The sequence below is a fragment of the Sturnira hondurensis genome, unplaced genomic scaffold, assembly GCF_014824575.4.
Source record: "Sturnira hondurensis isolate 20B ecotype Veracruz unplaced genomic scaffold, ASM1482457v3 Scaffold0018728, whole genome shotgun sequence".
NCBI lineage: Eukaryota > Metazoa > Chordata > Mammalia > Chiroptera > Phyllostomidae > Sturnira > Sturnira hondurensis.
This window is the reverse complement of record NW_028091359.1, coordinates 17,620,281-17,638,568: the sequence shown is the minus strand read 5'-3', so window position 1 is coordinate 17,638,568 and position 18,288 is coordinate 17,620,281. Positions and strand designations below refer to the sequence as shown.

At 36.6% G+C, this 18,288-nt stretch overlaps 1 protein-coding gene and 1 pseudogene across 4 annotated transcripts in view; one reads left to right on the top strand and one right to left on the bottom strand.

Moving 5' to 3' along the window:
- SSH2 (slingshot protein phosphatase 2) overlaps window positions 1-18,288 on the top strand; it is a 257,566-nt gene that overhangs the window by 139,442 nt on the left and 99,836 nt on the right. Inside the window, exon 1 of one of the 4 annotated variants that reach the window (XM_037070275.1) lies at window positions 10,153-10,512. The exons of 2 other annotated variants lie outside the window; for them this stretch is intronic. In XM_037070275.1, coding sequence (XP_036926170.1) covers window positions 10,385-10,512 — 128 coding nt within the window. In that variant the 5' untranslated portion in view covers window positions 10,153-10,384. Of the gene's footprint in view, window positions 1-10,152; window positions 10,513-18,288 lie in introns of those variants that run through there. One more of the 4 variants, XM_037070273.1, reaches the window with a different exon arrangement.
- LOC119003864 (uncharacterized) lies at window positions 17,465-17,591 on the bottom strand (annotated as a pseudogene).

The window sequence follows — 18,288 nt, the reverse complement described above, 5'->3', positions numbered from 1 at the left end:
TTGAAAGAATTACACAGTAAAACACCCAAATACACATTCCTGTTGGATTCACAATTAACATTTTGCTATACTATATTGGCTTTATCAGATATCTACTCATGTATCCATCCCTGGGCCAGAAGTTTATAAGCAGGAACAATGTTTTATTTACTCTTTTACATATATTTTATATAGAAACCTTAAGAAATAAGTTCAGTGCTTTATAAGATATAGTTTCTGAATAAATTTAACATTAAGTAAAAACATACTATATGTATAATATAAAAACATGAATGGAAAGATGAACACCAAATTCAGGAGAGTAATTTAATTACATGTACAGAGATGGGAGAAAGGGCTCATAGAGAAGTTCAAATGGGGATTCAATTTTAATGTTTTATGTCTTAAATTCGTAAGAGTAAAGTGCTAGAATGTGATAGTGCATTATTGAATATCTGGCTATTATCTTCTCTGTTCTTTGCTGTATGTTTGAAATATTTCACAATTAAAAATTAAAAGAAAGATTTGCTACTTAGTTTTCTTTTCCCCTGGCAAAGTGCTTTTCACTTCACTTAAGATCCTTTGTCCCTGTTAGCCTTCCAGCTGAGGTGGATTGAATAGAATCTGAATACACCGTATCTTTTCTCAGATAGTTTGATGTACTGACTAAAGAATGACACAAAGTGCTCCTTTTCTACTAAGGATTGAAAAGTATAACTTTTGCATACTTCTTGGTTTTCCTAACCCAGAGAGAGAGGGGGAAAAACTTCCCTATTAAACTTAAATTCCTTGAAGTTATTTCACATGGTTGTTGAAAAGTATATAATTGAGTAATTATGTAATTTTTCATGTTCACCTGATTTCAGAGAAGAAAGACATGGAAAGTGAAATATGGCCAGGGAAGCTGATACGTGAAAACTTGGAGAGATAATGATGCTACTCAGCCAGGGCCTGGAAATTTGACCAGTCTAAACAAACTCGTAGTACTAAATTGCTTGTGAAAGAGCTCAATCAGTCCTGCTGCGATTTGAACTTTTGGCTCCTGAAAGTCTAAGGCAGGCTTGAAAATAAAAATAAATCCCTTACCTACTCGGTTGTGTTCCAGGCCTCTACTGGATTCTCTGTGTGAAGGCAGTATCTGTCCAAAGAGCAACAGGCAGCCGGAGAAAGATGAGGCGGTGTAAAGGGGTCTTAGGGGCTTCTTCATATACCAGGGATGGAATGAGCTCGCAGGAAGAGAGAACCTCCATCATTAATTAATGTATTGATTCCTTTGGGAATATTTATCTGGAGCCCTAAGAAAAATACAGTGGGGTGTGATATAAAGGGTCACCCAACTGACCAGAATAAACTTAGTGCCTATTATGACTTGCTGAGCAATGTGCTAGGCTCTGTGAAGTCACTGTGTCTGATTTGCTCCATCAGAGAGTTTTGTGGCATAAAATGGAGAGTAAGAGCTTGAACAACAATATAGGTGATAAATTCTAAAGAAGTTAGAAGTGTGTCATAGCATATTATATATGAACTAGGAATTGATTACCAGACTTAATCAGAACACCTAAGTCCAAATCCTATCTCTTTTGACACTTGTTTTGTAAACTTGAGCAGGTCCTTTAATTTCTGAGCCTCAGTTTTCTGATTTATAAGATGAAGCCCCCTACCCCACAAATAAATAACTCAATAAATAAAATAAAGTGAAGCCCAGCCAGCTCTGCTTATCTATACACAGGATTATATTGAGAATCAAGTAAAGATGGATGTGAAAACACCATGGAGTTTGTAATTATTGAAAGAGCTGAGAATTTAACTAGGCCTTGAAAAATATTTTACATGGACAATCCTAAAGGCTGGATAAAAGTAGTCTCAGAGAGGGAAAAATGTGAATAGAGAGGAGAATGAAACTTATAGATATAAGAGGACAGCATAAAAACCACCCAAATACAGCAGAAGATTTGTTTTGGGAGAGTGGGTAAAAAGTAGTTCCCTATGCAATAATGACTGGATTATGGTAGGGTTTAAATTATAGAGGATCTGAAGGCTAGAAGGAAGAGTTTGGACTTGATCTTAAAGGGAATAAGAAACTATTTGGGGGTTTTGAGTAGGGACTTATAATTTATATGTCATAGTCACTTTCATAATTAGTATCTAACAAAGCACCTAGCATACAGGTAGTTACGATTAGTCCAACTGAATTTAGTTAATCTGTCAACAATATGTGAAATAAATTGGACACATCTGAGCCTGGAGTCTAGCCTTCTTATCACCTAGATATTAGTCTAATTTATCTTTTTCCTTAGCTATAATGAGGAATACCTGCCCAGCTAATATGTTTATTCCAAACATCAAATCAAATGGGGATGCCATCATTTTCCATAAGTATATTAAATGCCTCCTTTATGTAAGATGCTGTTAAAAAAACTAGGAAAACAAAAATATCTATAGATATAAGTGCTTTGAAAAATGTCTTGTAATGAATATTAGTTTGAAATGCAGAGTTCTAAGGGATCTGGTAGCAAGGGGATGGTGTACAACAGCCAAAAGATCATCTTACTGCTATATTTAGTACTGGGTTAGGTCCCTATTATTGTCAGGACCTGCTAGGCATAGCTAGGATCAAGTAGAAGAGAAGCCACCAGGTGCAGTAATATAGGCAGTTAAGGTCACCAAGAGTTCTTCCTGTTGGCAATTGACCTTTTTCAGACTTAACCTGTTCTGTAGTGAACCTCCATCATCATGGGGACAGTACAGAATACTGGTTAGGAAAACAGGTTCTGGAGCCATGATAACCGGTTGGGTTTGAAATAGTGCTGTTTAACGTTAGTCTAATTATTTAACCTCTAACCTAATAGAATCATAGGGTTATTTGTGAGAATTAAGTGAGATACAGCAAGTATACTCTTAGTAGAGGATCTGATACACAGTGAATATCAGATCAACAAATGTCAGTTATTGTTTTTATTTTCAAGGACTTCTCAGTTCCTCTAGCCTTCATAATTTGTTACTCCCAGATTCTTGTTCCATTTTCCCACCTCTGTTTCACCCCATTCCAGGACACTGAAGGTGACATTTGGCTCATTCACCTGTAATATGTTCTACAGTATTAGCATCAAACAAAATCTTAAAATATATTCTGAATTAAAAATTATGTAATCTTCAAAGTAGTTTAAGTAGTATGCTTATTAGTTATATTCTAAATAATTCCTGGAAATCAATAGTCCATAATATAGTTCTTCATAATATTTTTCTTTATAATTTAACATTTTTCTACTTTCTATAAGCACATTTTACTTTTAAAATACATATATATTTAGCCCTGGCTGGCATAGCTCAGTGGATTGAGCGGGGGTCTGTGAAACAAAAGGCTCCTGGTTCAATTCCCAATCTAGGGCACATGCTTGGGTTGTAGGCCAGGTCCCCAGTAGAGGGGCCTGTGAGAGGCAACCACACACTGATGTTTCTCTCCCTCTCTTTCTCTCTCCCTTTCCCTCTTAAAATTAAATAAATAAAATCTTTTTAAAAAATTTAAATACATATATATATATATGTATATAGTTTTGCCGTGGCCAGGCAGCTCAGTTGGTTAGAGCATTGTCTCAACATCCCAAGGTTGCAGGTTTGATCCCTGGGCAGGATGCAAGAATCAACCAATGAACACATAAATAAAATGGAACAACAATCCATGTTTTTTTTCTGTCTCTCTCTTAAAAAAAAATTACTCTGGCTGGGTAGCTCAGTTGGTTAGAGCATGGCTCCAATACACCAAGGTTGGGGGCTTGATCCTTGGTCAGGACACATACAAGAAGCAACCAATGGATACATAATAAGTTGTTGTTTCTCTTCCTCTCTCTAAAATAAATTTAAAATGTTTAAATATATATGTTTGGTTTTTAAATGAAGTACTGTATTTTGCCATGTATAATGCATACATTTTGCCCAAATTTTTGAGGGAAAAAATAAGAATGCACATTATACATGGGTAGTATCTGAAATGCCTGTATCTGTTCTTGTGTTTTGTAATTATTTGTTACATAAAATTTCTTGTACATAATATGTTTCAAAATGCTAAAATTCCTTTATAACACAAAAACAAGTATGTAAGTATAAATTAAAATTGAATTAAAATGAAAGATTTTTTTCTGAAAGTTTGGGCCAAAAATGTGGGAGCATATTATACATGGGAGTGCATCATACACAGCAAAATATGGTTTGTGAAAGGTGGGTTGTAGATAGAGGGTCTTGGGTCCTGAGATAATTTAATGGATCACATGTGAAAATTAAAAACTAAATCTTTTAAGAGGTCAATTTTATAGTATCTACCAATTCTTAAGATATTTGAAAAATTTTAATGCCAATTACACCTCTAGGTATCCATCCATACAACAAATATATTTATGTGTATGCACAAAGATTATGTGAAAGCATGTTCTGGTGATATTTATTGTATATAACAGTAAAGACTGGAAACAAATATCCATCAGTAGAGGACTGTTTAAATAAATTATATATAATTGTAAAATAGAATGCCATACACTCCTTTAAAAGAATAAGGTAAATTATATAAAAATGGAAAAACGTCCAGGATACAGTGATAAGTGAATGGAAAAGCAAGAAGCATACTACTATGTGTAATACAGGTCTGTGCTTGTGTGCATGTGTATTTCTTTGGTTTGCAGGCTGGCACTCAGTCCACTGAGCTTCACCAGCCAGGGCTTATGTATTTCTCAGAAGGCAGCTATTATATTAATGTTTGCATATGCAAGGAAATTATTTTGGAAATATTAGCAGTCATCCCTGTGAGTAGGATGATGGAGATGAGAAGAGTGACTTTTATTTTACCTTTATGAATACTGAAAAAAATTTTAATCATTTAGCGTGTGTTACTTTTATTATTTTTTAAAACTAGGTTTTTTTAAATGTTTAAAGAGAGTGGGGATTAAATGGTTAAATGTTTTGTAAGGTGTGTTGGATGTGAAAAGTGATCTATAAATGCCTATTATTTTTACTAAACAATGGAGTGTGGGGCTTTTGTAACCTGAAGAAAGCAGCATTTCAGCATCTCTTCCTACTGGAGCATATGGTGGTTAAGACCACGGGGGATGGAGAATGCCTTAGAGATTGCCTCTCATGGAGTTGATATGCAGATCTTTTTAGTATTCCCTATTGCTCTCATGGTGGAAAGTTCCATGGAAAGGAGTAGAAGGGCTCAGTGACATTGTTCCATCTAGTGTTTAAAACTATTGTCAGGTATTCTTTTAAATAAAAGTATTAGCCACATGGTGATTGCAAAACATGATTGCTTTTAAGAGCCTTTGTTTACAGGGATGGGTTTATTGTATGAAGAGGGCCTTTGACTAAGTGTAGTGAGATACCTCTTCGTGCTGTCTGAACAACAAGTTTAAAAATTAGGGGTATTATCTTGAGAGTTTTATCCTAGCCTTTTACAGACTAACAGGAGACAGAATGTTTTGCTACTCTAGGTAACAGGCTTTTTGTTTTGTAACTCTTTAGAGTGTTTGTTTTCTCCCTTTTGACACTCTGGGATTAATTTACTATTTACTTCTCTAGATTACAACCTTAGAAGAAACAAAAATACAAATAGATCTTCTGATTGGAATAATATTTTTTGTGTGTAAGTAGGTATTTTAAAAATAAAGTTATATAAGTTAATGTTATTTTTTCAAAGCTTAAAAAGTACAAAAATCCAGTGAACACTATAGACCTCACATTACTTCAGACAGTAGTACTGAGTTAATGTCATTAACTGCCTGGCGAACAGTAATAGTAAAGACTCCCTGGCTGAAACAGAGGTACACAGGAGAGCTTTATCTGTATTCTAATTTTCATTCATTCATCAATTTCTCAGCCCAAATACAGACAAATACAACTAGTATTCTGTTATTGGAAGCTAATTGGCCAATTTATGGATCATAATAATAACGAAATTTAGTGCTGTCTCGTTCACAAAGCACTTTTGTTTGTGTCTTAATAAAACTATGAGGTAAACATTATTCTCATCGCCACTGTAAGATTAAAGAAACTGACCTGGCCAGGTAGCTCACTTGGTTAGAGCATCATCCTGGTATACCACAATTGTGAGTTCCATCCCTTGTCAGGACACACATAAGAATCAACCAATGAATGATGCATAAATATATGGAAGAACAAATCCTTGTTTCTCTCTCTCTTTCTCTTTCTCACTCCCTCCTCTCTCTCCTCTGCTCCCTTCCTCCCTCCTCCCTTCCTCTCTCCCTCTAAAAATCAATCTAAAAATTTAAGAATAAAGAAAGTAGGCCTAGGATAGATTAAGTTTTATGCATAGACAAAATAACTAGAATCTAGAACTTCTGGTATCAGACCCATTGCCAGTTTAATGTTGCCTGCTTTAGCTATTTGTCAGATTGATGGAAAAGAATATAGAGGATTACTTCTAGTCAGCATCTTCATTTCCTCAGTGAATAAACTAAAATACACAGTGGATTTTATTTTAAGGTTGCATATGCAAGGAAAATGCAGAGTCTACTACCCCACCACTCAACTCTCTCTGGCCGCCCTTTTTCCCTAATTTCCACCATCTCTCCCTCTCCTTTCCTAATGACCTGAAGAAAAGCACATAGTTCTTTTCCCTATTAAGAGTTTTTACCTCAGAGAAAGTCAAAAGGAAGATACATAGAAGAGTTAGAAAAGCAAAAATAAAATTTATTATAGTCTCATGCACTGTAATCTAAGATTCCTCACCAGAGACTCTGATTTTATTCCTGAAGGGCAACCTTCTTAACCTTACTCTTAGCTCTCTTAAGCTTACGGAGCCATAAAGTCCAAGGAGTGGATTTTCATGCTAGGCACTCTTTTAAGAACTTTACATGTATTATCTTAATTAATCCTTACAATTACTTCATAAATTAGGTACTAATACTGAGCCACAGATTAAATAACTATTCAAATTCACAGCTAATGGTGGCACCAAGATTCAAACCCAGCCTATCAATTTCAAGGCTAGGTTTTTAACTGCTGTGCTCTATGGCTTTGAACTCTATGACTGTTTATCTTAAGTGCATGAAATGCATTTTTCAGGATCTCCAAATTGGATGAAATTCCTTTCCTAAGGTTCCCAACTCATACAATAACAGATTTTGAGACTTTTCTTTAGGGTTTATTATCCAACTTTACAGATGAAGTTAAGTGACTTGGCCAAAATCTTTGTTTATTAAATGGTTGTTAGAACTAGGACTTAGTTTCCCTGGATTTCCAGCCCACTACTTTTGGCACTATGAACTAACACCCACTTCTTAGTTTGTAGCTACCATTATTCAAGTGATCCACCCATGTTGAAATTTTGCTACAGCAGCAAAAGCATATCCACATTCTTTACTCACATCTTAGTGCACCTTTGTGTGTGTCCTGGAATACAGTTACGTTTTACACAGTCTTATACCTTATGGAGGGACATGTGAAACATACTAATGGAATTACCTTTTGGACATAAAAGACATCTATTACTTTAGATTTTTAAAAATGTTTTAACATGTAATTCTACAAAAATTTAATTTAGTCATAGCTAATTCTGTCAAGAGCCCAATTAACACTTTAGAACATTCATATTTTTGAGCCTTGAAATGGTCAGCAAATGGACATGACAAAATTCATTTCAAATCTAACTCAAGCAACAGAGTAAAGAAATGCAGCAGTTTTTCTTCAGGGACCTTTGTGCAGATTTTTTTTTTTGGAGTAAGCTCCTAATGTGGACTAGAAAACTAGCTTAGTTTATTTCCTGCTGCTCAATCTAATTTGGAACCATTTTTGAAGTCCTAGATGCTTGGGTACGGAAAGTTGCTCCCTAGAGCCTTGTTTCCTGACAGTGGAGAGTAAAGGATTAAATTGAGCTGAAACTAAATTGATTGACATTTTGACACTCTGCAGACTGTGAAAAGAAAAGGAATTTGTTCAACTTTTAAAAACAGGCAGTAGAAAGAACTATTTCCTTAAAGTTATCTCAGTTTGCATAGATGATTTAATTCTTTTCTTAAAAAACCAAGAGGCATGTTCCAGCACTTTCCCAATTTCCTATATTACAGTTCAAAGTGAAAATTTAACTTTGAAAAGCTTTTGAAAAAGCCTGGATAGGGGTGTTAAATTCATCTTCTTAACAGAACATGCACTGACAGAGGTCTTTTGAGGGGAAACAAAGGACTGTGCACTTTTGGGGTGTCACTCTAGGAACCTATTTATAAACGACAACTATACACATTTATGAAATCTTTATCTCTGGCGGTTTTTTAATGTGAGAGATATTAAGTGTGAACTGAATAAGATACATTTCCTGCTGACTTCTTTTTCAAACAGATACAGATGTTTACCATACCATCATCTTTCCTAAACAACATCATTTATTATTGACTTCAGTAAAATCTCCTATCTGCTGTGTGATGAAAGGAACTGGACTCACCTTAACAGTGCTGTACTGAACAGCCTGCTGCCTTTTTTTTAAAATAATCACTGCAGGAGGTTGTAATAAATTAGAGCCTGGAAGAAGTTTTAAACTGGCAAATTTGCCAGATATTTAAAGCAATTTATTTTGGGGTGTATCAGCAGATTTTTTTCTTACACTGCATTTGGGTGCCTGCTGACGCAGCCTGAACAAATCTTTCAAACATTTTCCTTCCTAGAGATGGATAAAGATGATGATGCAAATGGACTCCAACGTCCAGACCTTTCATTAACTCTTAACTTGCCAATTGGTTCCATCCTATCACCAGATCTGTAGGAAACTTAGATAACTATTTCCATTATGAGTTTGCCATATTTCAAGTCCCTCAGTGCTTTTGCCACAACTCTGTTCTATGGAAGGATCAACTAACGAGAATAGTTCTGGTTTTAGACATTGAATTTGTAGTTTAGATTATTTGATTACTAGTATTCTGAAAACTGCCAAACTTCCCAATAGGAAAAGAGATCTGAAAAATTATATTAAAAAAGATTTATTTCTTGATTCTAGCATATGTTGAGTCTTACAGTGACTTTTTTCCTAGTCTCCTTTTATAATTAGATAGTGAAATAGTTTTTTTAATTAACTTTTGGCTCTGGAATTACAAAGGCAACTTTAATGATACATATTTTAGTCGAGTATTCAGAAAAGCCAAACATAGTGGTAGCTGAATATTTTTGTCCTGATAAAGGGCAAGAAATAAAGGAGCTAACTTTTATTGAGTAGCTCCACAGGGCCAGCCCCTTTTGTAAGCTACTGCCTAACATGCGGGAGAGAAGAGATCCTCATTTTACAGAGAGCTGGTTCCTAGTGAGGGGAAAGACACTGCTCAGTGAGTTGTAAGGAACATGATAAAGGCTTAAATTCATGAAAGCATCATGGGTTTGGTAGGAAAGGCCCTGGAAGTCATGAAACTGTAGTTCCTAAGTGACATTGAACGAGGTCGTCTGACTACACCCCAAATTTTTACATCTGTAATGTAAGGATACCATCTGTAGCCTCTCTTCCTCTCCAGATCATTTGGGGCAATGTAGTTCTCAAGTATGGCTGCACATTGGAATTGCCTGAGGAGCTTTGAAAAATTAACTAGATTTTCTAGATTTTCTAGATTCAAACCTCGAGAGATTAGGATTTGATTGGTCTCTGGTGCAGCTGGATATTGGGAGTTCTTAAATCTCCACAGGTGATTCATGTGTGCAGCTAAGGCTGTGAATCCTTGGTTTGGAAGATAGTGAGGAAAGCCCTCTGTAAATTTATTTACAAGGGTTTGCAGATGTTATCTAAACTATGTTGATAGTTTGTTTTTTCCATCATAATTTCAACTGTTTTGCTTTTTTTAAAAATCCAGCTGATCTCTGAATTTCCCCAGCCGTTAGCACATAGGAAGCCATTGATAAATGTTTGCTGCACGTGTTAATGTACAGCCATTTAAAGTTTTAAAGTCATTTTAAAATGGGATTTGTCTAAGGTTCAATATATAGAGCCTGTTAAGAGGCAGGACCTTTATGTTGAAACATTCCCAAGAAATGCCAGCCCTTCTTGCCAACCCCCGGCTCCTTTCACCACCCCGCCCAAGCTGCGGCATGGTGACCCCAGTACCCCACCGCCAGACGCACGCAGAAGGATCCAGTGGGTGCCACGAGCTCTGGGGCGGGGCACCGGCAGGGCCGACCCTCCGGGCCGCTTGGCCCACCCCGCCGCGGGGCCCCGCCCCGGACGCGGGTTGGGGCGGACTGCTTGGCTGTGTCCTGCCGCTGGGACTCCACAGCCGAGCCCCAGGGCTCCGCGAGAACGGGCGGGCCCAGTTTGGCCGCCGGCATCACCCATTGCCCTGACCTCTGGCCTGGTGGACCCCAGCACTAGCGCCTGGTGTCCGCGCCTAGCGGGGCCAGGATGCGGACCTGAGAGCCTTGAGCCAGCCCCATGACCCTGAGCACGTTGACCCGTGAAAGGAAGGTGCTTCCCGCCTGCACCTGCAGCCTTGGTGCCCCCGACATGATCCCCTACTTCTCCGCCAACGCGGTCATCTCGCAAAACGCCATCAACCAGCTGTGAGTGTACCGCGCGCCCTCTCACCCTCCTGCCCTCGGCGAACGCTCAGAAAGTTTGCATTTCAGCAGTTGCTTTCCCCAGCATCCTGGGGAGCAAGCAAGTGAAGTTGAAATTGCACCCTGCGTTCTTGGAGGTCTCGGGGCGTCCGGGGTGGGGAGATAGTGGGGTGGAGATGTGGAGTAATTCTTGGAGGCACCAAGTGTCCGGGGATGGGGTTGGGGGTGGACGGAAGAATCCTTTGCGAGTATTTCTGGTAAACTTTGAGGGAAATCTGAAAGTGAGGTCGTCCCAGGGAAGTTGTCTGTGGTGACCGAGTGACAGCCGAGCCATACGGCACTCCGGAGACTGGAGGGTGAAGGGCGGTCTGTAGCTTCTGAACCGCCAGCCGGAAACGCTAGGGCTCCCTTGTGGGTCCAGCTGGCGATCCTGCTCTGGTGTTTGTTTTGATTTTGTTTCAAATAAGTTTGTGTCTGACCATAGGTTTCTGTTACAGCCCATTCACACAAAGAAAGGCAGTTCGTTCTTCGGTCTCATTGGTTGTAGTCTGGAATTATTTCAAAAAACTGGATTTCAACAGTTTGTTTTTCTTTTTGTCTCTGCCTGTAGTAGAGTACTATGCACTCACAACCCAAGCCTGCATGCATGCATACTTTCATTCACCAAAATGCAAGATTCAGGCTTACCTTTGTCCCTGTTTTTGAGGTCTCTAGAGTTGTTGTTCTTCCTCTACATTTGTGGTTTACCCATTTCTGAGAACCGTGTGCTGAAGCTTGTGGTTAATCTCATCTCACAGTTATAAAGCGCAAAGTAAAGGAACTCCGTTTATTCAAGTTGCATCTTAAACCAGTGGAGTGTTTCAGGGTTACTTTAAATAACAGCAATTTGGTCTTGGTGTATTAGCACGCACTCCAGAGCGGCTTCAGGAGAGTTACCTACTGAGGTTTTTACTGACTCCTTCCTTGCACTTAAGCAAGGCTTCTATCTTCCTTCCAGGTCACCCCTGAAGAACTTTTTTGTTGAATGTCCAACACCAGAAAGTTTCCATGATCTCTTATTAAAGGTCCCAGCAGTGGCATGTAAAGTGATTTATAGATAATCGTACATCTAATTTTTATTTTAATTAATGGTTTGCACTCCTGCCAAATCAAATTAAACTCCCTTGAGTTTCCTGTTTTTCCCTTTGTGTAGATTCATGGTGGGGCTTCTAAAAACAGTGGCCTCCCCCTAAAAAACCAGTGGGTTTACTACTCTGTACTGTAAACTCTATAGAATTAAGTCAACTGCTTACTTGCATTTTCCTTTTTAAAAAAAAATGGACACATGGAATGAAAAAGAAGGAATAAATAATCTGAAACTTGATGACCAATGTCAAAATAATAGTGTCAACAATATTTTAAAAATGGAAAAGGCAGGGGGAGCAACCCATATATCCGTCAGTGAATGAGTAGATAAACAAAATGTGGTACATAATGCAACTAAATATTATTTAGTCTTAAAAAGGAAGGGAATTCTGACAAATACTTTATATTTTTGATAACCTTTGAAAACATTATTCTAAGTGAAATAAGCCTTGACAAAGGGCAGATGCCTATGATTCCAATATATGAGATACCTGGAGTAGTTTAGTTGCCAGGGCCTGGGGGAGGAAGAATGGGAGATCTATGTTAAATAGGTACAAAGTTTCATTTGAGGAAGAAAAAGCTGTCGCTCTGGCAATAGTTGCACAGCAGTGTGAATTATTTGATGCAGCTGAACTGTACACTTTAAAAGGCAAATTTTGTTTCATGTATTTAACTACAATTTTAATAAAGATAAAACAATTAAAAAGGCAGAGCTTATAAGCCTTTTGGTAGTGGGAAGGGGTATAGAGTTTTGAATCTTGCTTTCTAGTGTAATCAAGTAAGTCCAGATTTCTTTGGGTAAGTCATTTGACTTAAGTTTCTTCCACTATAAAGTGAGGATACAGTGGTTTCTACCCCAAAGGATCATAAGAGATCATATGTACAGTAACACTTTTCAGACTATTAGTTCCTACACAAATGAGTTAATTGAAATTAAACAATACCTAATAGCTCTCATTTATTGACCACTTGTCAATGTGCTGAGTTTAATGTATATTATCTCATTTAATCATCACAGCAATCCTATGCACTTACTTGTTGTGTTTACAAATAAGAAGTTAAGTAATTGCTCAAAGCCATAAAGCTAGTAAATGGCAAAACTGTCCTTAGAATCCAGAGCTGTTTCTGGTGCTGTTAATCACTATAAAAATGATATTTTGTCTTAGTAGTTGCAAGATCACTTTTGAGATTTACACTCTTACGAATTATCTTTAACTGCTGACATCTTCTACTTAGTAGTAAAAATATATCTACTTGCTATGCTAGTAAGTATTTTGCTGCTAAGATAAATGGCCTTTTAAAGAATTGCAGAATATTTCTTTTATTTTTGCCTCTTTTGCTACTTCTTTTCACAAGAGACTAATTCCCTAATATTCACTTATTCTAAAATGTATTTATTAGTATTGCTTTAGCCACCATTGTTATTTAGCATTTATAGTGTTGCCTAGTTCATCATCACTTCAAAACCTCTAGGGATCATTCTGAATACAATCCTTAATTTTATTAACCATTTTTTTGGCTCCTAGTGCAGAAGTTCTTAATTTGAAATCTGTGGTCACTTAGAGTTCTATGAATTGCTTCAGAAGTTAATGAACTCTTTAAAGTCATATGAAAATGTTGGGTAGATATTTAAAAAATCAGATTCTCAAAGTAATGGGGTCTCATTAAAGGTTAAGAATCTCTCTCCTAAAGGGAAGTATTGTTCCTAAGGCCTGATACTGTAAAATTCAGCTGGTGTGAGCATTTCCTGGTGGTGCCAGATATATAAATATCAGTGACTGGTGGGAGCAACTAAAAGATTAAGATTTAAAGTTCTAAGTGACTCAAAAAGATTTAAGTGAATATGTGGGGAATGGGTTACCTTGATCTTGATGCATGAGTACTCTTAGTAGTGGTTCCCTTGTCACTGCAGAGGATGCCTCATGAGAGGTTTTTCCTTTCTCTCATTTGCTGCCTCAGGTTTGGGGTGGGTTTAGAAACCATGTAACAAATCCTATGAGAATTGTGACAGAGTAAAAAGGCCAGAATAAGATCTTAGAAGTTCTGCTATGGAGAAAGTACTTGACTTCAGAGTATGGCCTTGGACACCTATTTTGGTGATTTCACAGGCTCTTTCTAATTCCTTGACTTTTAACTGTTATGTGCCATATAGTTGAAATTAGAGAATAGCTGGGGTTTTACTGTATTTTATTGGGGATTATATTATTATTAGATTAAGGTCTCCCCTTGCCATTGTATAAAACTCACAAAGTATGGTGTAATTTTTGATGTATCATTGAAGAACGTTAAGTGATTAAACTTACTCCAGAAACAAAGTATAGTTACTGTCATATGTGTTAATCCTACTAGAAAAAAAATAGGTGAGCAACCAAGAGCATTATCTAATTAGACATTAAGAGTCTTGGATCAAATGGCTCAAGTGTTCGTGAAAAGTTTCATTCCCTTTAAGAGGTTTTACATTTCAATAAAATCAGAATTCTGAATTTCTGAAAAACATGGAAGGCTATGTTATTTTTAGAGAGCCAACATTCAAACCCTGAGAAGTCACTAAAGATGGGGCCAAGGCTTTTCTAATATTATTTTATGCCAAACAAATAGCTAATCTAAAAATAGGCCCTGACTGGTGTAGCTCTGTGGATTGAGTGCTGGCCTGCAAACCAAAGGGTCACAGGTTCGATTCCCAGTCAGAGCACATGCCTGGGTTGCAGGCCAGGTCCCCATTAGGGAGCACGTGAGAGGCAACCACACATTGATGTTTCTCTCCCTCACTTTCTCCCTTCCACTCTCTCTAAAAATAAGTGAAATCTTTTAACAAAATGAAGAAAGAAAAATAGGCTATTTTTGTGTCCCAAAATGTTAGGGAAAGATCAAGAATTATTAGATAAAGTGCTGGCAAAAGCTACTATTAAAAGTGTCCTCATTATAAAAACCGGTTCAAAGTGTTGAAACTTGGGTGCTGAAGACATTGATCGATTTGTTAAGAAGGTTACCTTGAGATTTTTATCCTTGAGCTAAAATATTTGTATTTATTTTCTTGGTTTCATATATGAGTTTGACTTCCTAGCTTGAAGTTTGACTCCATACTCAGCAACAGAGGGGCATATTATAATGATTATCCAAAAATGTATCTTTTTAATGAAATTGAAAGGTGGAAGCAGTTTTATTTTTGTGTTAATTAGTAATAGTACTGGTGCTCTATAGTTATCCAAATGATTTCAGTTTTGCTCTGTACTTACATATTGGACAAGTCATTATTCACATTTTACACAGTAATAAACTTAAAAGTATAAAAATGGTGATTTTCTTTTTTTATTTTGCACAGGGGTTACATGATTTGTTGTTGGTAGAACTAAACTAGAACCAGCATTCCTGTCTCCCAGTTCAGAGCTCTTATGATCTAACATTAATATATGTATCTTTTATACATATGGGAACATTTCTTTAGATAAATTTCTAGCAGTGGAATTTCTGGGTCTAATGGTATGTATAGGTTAGAAATTTGATGCAATCTGCCAAATTGCTTTCTAAAAAGGCTTTGCTAATTTGCTCTTACCAGTTATAAGAGTATATCTTACCCTGTAACTTTGCCAACTCTGGTAATGTTAATACTGACATTAAATAGAAGTTAAGTTTTTACTGTGTGCCAGGTGTTTTGAGCCCTGGGTGTATTATCTCATTCTCTCTTCTGAACAACCTTTTGAGTTAGATATTACCCTCCATTAGAGATGAGAGGCACAGAGATGTTGAGTAACTTGTCTAAAATTATAGTCAGGATGCAAACACAAGCAGTCTGATTCCAGGACCCCTGTTCTTAAATACTTCTCTATTTGCAGTTCTCTTATTACTAGGGAAGCTTAGCATCCTTTTATATTTTTATTGGTCTCTTTCATTTTTCTGCTATGATTTGCATGTTTGTGCTTGTGACCATTTTTCTACCAGTATTTGGGTTTTATTTTTCTTTTTGATGTACTTGGTATTTTTTGAATATGTGGGAAAGAATAATGCCTTTTAACTTCGCATCTTGTTATAAAAGTTTTTAATTTCTATGCAGTAAAATCTGTTGACATTTTCTTTTTTGACTTCAGAATTTTGTATCTTGCTTTAAAAATCCCTTCCCATGTAAAAGTTTTCTTTTATGTTTTTTCTAATATGTGTATACTTTTAAGATATTTTACTCTGTAAAACATCTGGAATTTTTTTTATAGTGTGGATTAGGGATCTAACTACCTTTTTTCCAAGTGCATAATCAGTTATTCCAATACCATTTATTTAGTTCATTCTTCACTGATTTGAAATGCTAAACATACTATTATTTGGGGTCTGCTTCTGTATTTTTAAGTCTTGTTAATATGTTTTCTGTTCATATACCAATGCTATACTTTTTACTTAGTACAGATTTAGTGGTTATTTTGATATCTTCTATGTCAAGGCCTACCTCACTATTACTTTTTAATGTATTATCTATTCTTACATATTTTATTTTACAGATAAGTCTTAGAAACAGCTTGTCAATTTTCACTTTTAAAAATCCTATTGGGATTTTGATTGAAACTGTACTGAATTAGTTTTGGAGAGAATTAACAGCTTTACAAAATGAGCCTTCCCGGTAAGGAATGCAGTATGTGTGTCTACTTATTCACTGTTTTAAAATGTCCTTCATTTAAATTTTACTCTCTTTCTCATATAGTAGTTACACTTTTCTTATTAGGCATATTCATGGGTGTTTCACAAAGTTTTTATTGCTCTTGTGAATGAGTTCTTCTTTCCTATGACTTTCTGTTTGGTCACTGTAGGTGTTTAATAAGAAACCATTGCTTTCTGTTGTTGTTGTATTTACATCAGACCACTTTGCTGAACTTTTACTTGGTCCTGATATCTAGTCGATTTTTAAGTTGATTTTCCTGACTTTTCTGGGTGGAAATAGGTTTTTTCTCTTGTTTGTAACTCATTGCTTTGGCTAGGACTCTCGCATAATATTAAATAGTAGCAATACTAGTAGCCTTAACTTGTTTTCCATTGTAAAAGGAATTTTCCTTACGTTTTGTAAAGAGGTATATTGAGTGCTCTAGGTTCTGGCATAGAGCACTTGTCAAGCCGAAGGCATTCCTACTATTCCTAATTTTTTAAAAGATTTTTAAATTAGGTACAGTTACTGAATTTTATTGAATGCTTTTTGGATGTCTATTGGAATGCTAATTTTTTTCCGCCCTTTACTGGTAGTCCCTTTGCAGGGACTTAAATTGAGTTGCTGAAGTTGAATCATGCTCACACACTGTTTGCATTATTTAACATATTGCTGGATTTGGTTTACTATTACTGTATTTAAGATTTTAGCATTCAAGTATTCCTTGAATTCTTGGTGCAGTCTTTGTCCAGCTTGTGTCCAACTTGTAGAATAATTTAGCTGTAGCTTTCTATCTTTTTCTAGCTCTGAAACAGTTGTTTAGCAGTAATTATCTGTATTTTAAAAGCCTGGAACCAAGGAATCCTACTCCAAGTGGTAAAAACAATTTATGAATATATTTTGCCTTTCAAATTTAATTTCCTTGTTTTTTCTGAGCAAGTGTAATTATTTATTGTCCATGATACTTTTATAATCTGGATCTTGTCCTCTGCAGAAATAGGCAAACAAAATTAGAATAATTGATAATTCAGTGATGAAACCAGGCATTCATTTATGATTTAAAGCCTTTTATTCTCTGGTTGGTAAAGAGACAATATTAATAGTTAAAAGAGGCATGATATGTCTCTTTGATTTTGAATTAATACTGATCAATCAGAGAATATAGCCCTACAGTGATATATTCATTCTCTCCCCGCCCTTTCCCCCCACTGTGCAACCTACTTCAGTGCCTGTAGCCCATGGGCAGAGGCCAGGCAATGGTTCAGGGCCACTGTTTGCTCTGGTGTGGGACACTGTGAGAGACCCAAGGTAGAAAAAGTGATCAAATAAACACATCTAGTGAATCTTCTAGGTGTTGTTGCTTTCAAATATGTAGGAAAGGTTCATGATCTATTGTCAGGACATAAAGGTGCATTTGTGTTTTCATTTATGGTGATGATAACTTTGTGTGTATTTATCTACACTTGTGCTTGTTTAAAGTCAGAGCAGCAGTAATTGGTTTAGAATTGAAGAGGGGATGGGAAGAGCTCTCAACTTTGGCCTTATTGGAGCCACGCTTAACCAAGTTAACTAAAGAGTAAATCTGCACAATGAAGATGAAAAAGAATGGCGAGGTTGTGAGGTGCTCGAGTCAAATTTGTTTTCCTTCCTTCTTTCCTTCTTTCCTTCCTTCCTTCCTGAGAGAGGATGGATCGAGGAGAGACAGATACTGAGACATTGATATGTTGTTCTACTTTTTATGCATTCATTGGTTGGTGCTTGTATGTGCCCTGACCAGGTATAGAACTTTCAATCTTGGTGTATCTGGACAATGCTGTAACCAACTGAGTACCCAGTCAGGGCTTAAGTCAAATTTTTTGATAAATCTAGAGTGGGTTTTTTAAACATTTATTGCTTTTCACTTGTTTGTTCACCTGTAATCACTCCTGAAATTGGGCAATTTCTTTATACTTGCGCTGAGAAATCACTGCCAAAAGCCAACAATTTAGGATGCTGTCATTTCATTCTTTGTTTCTAACAGCTATAGACAT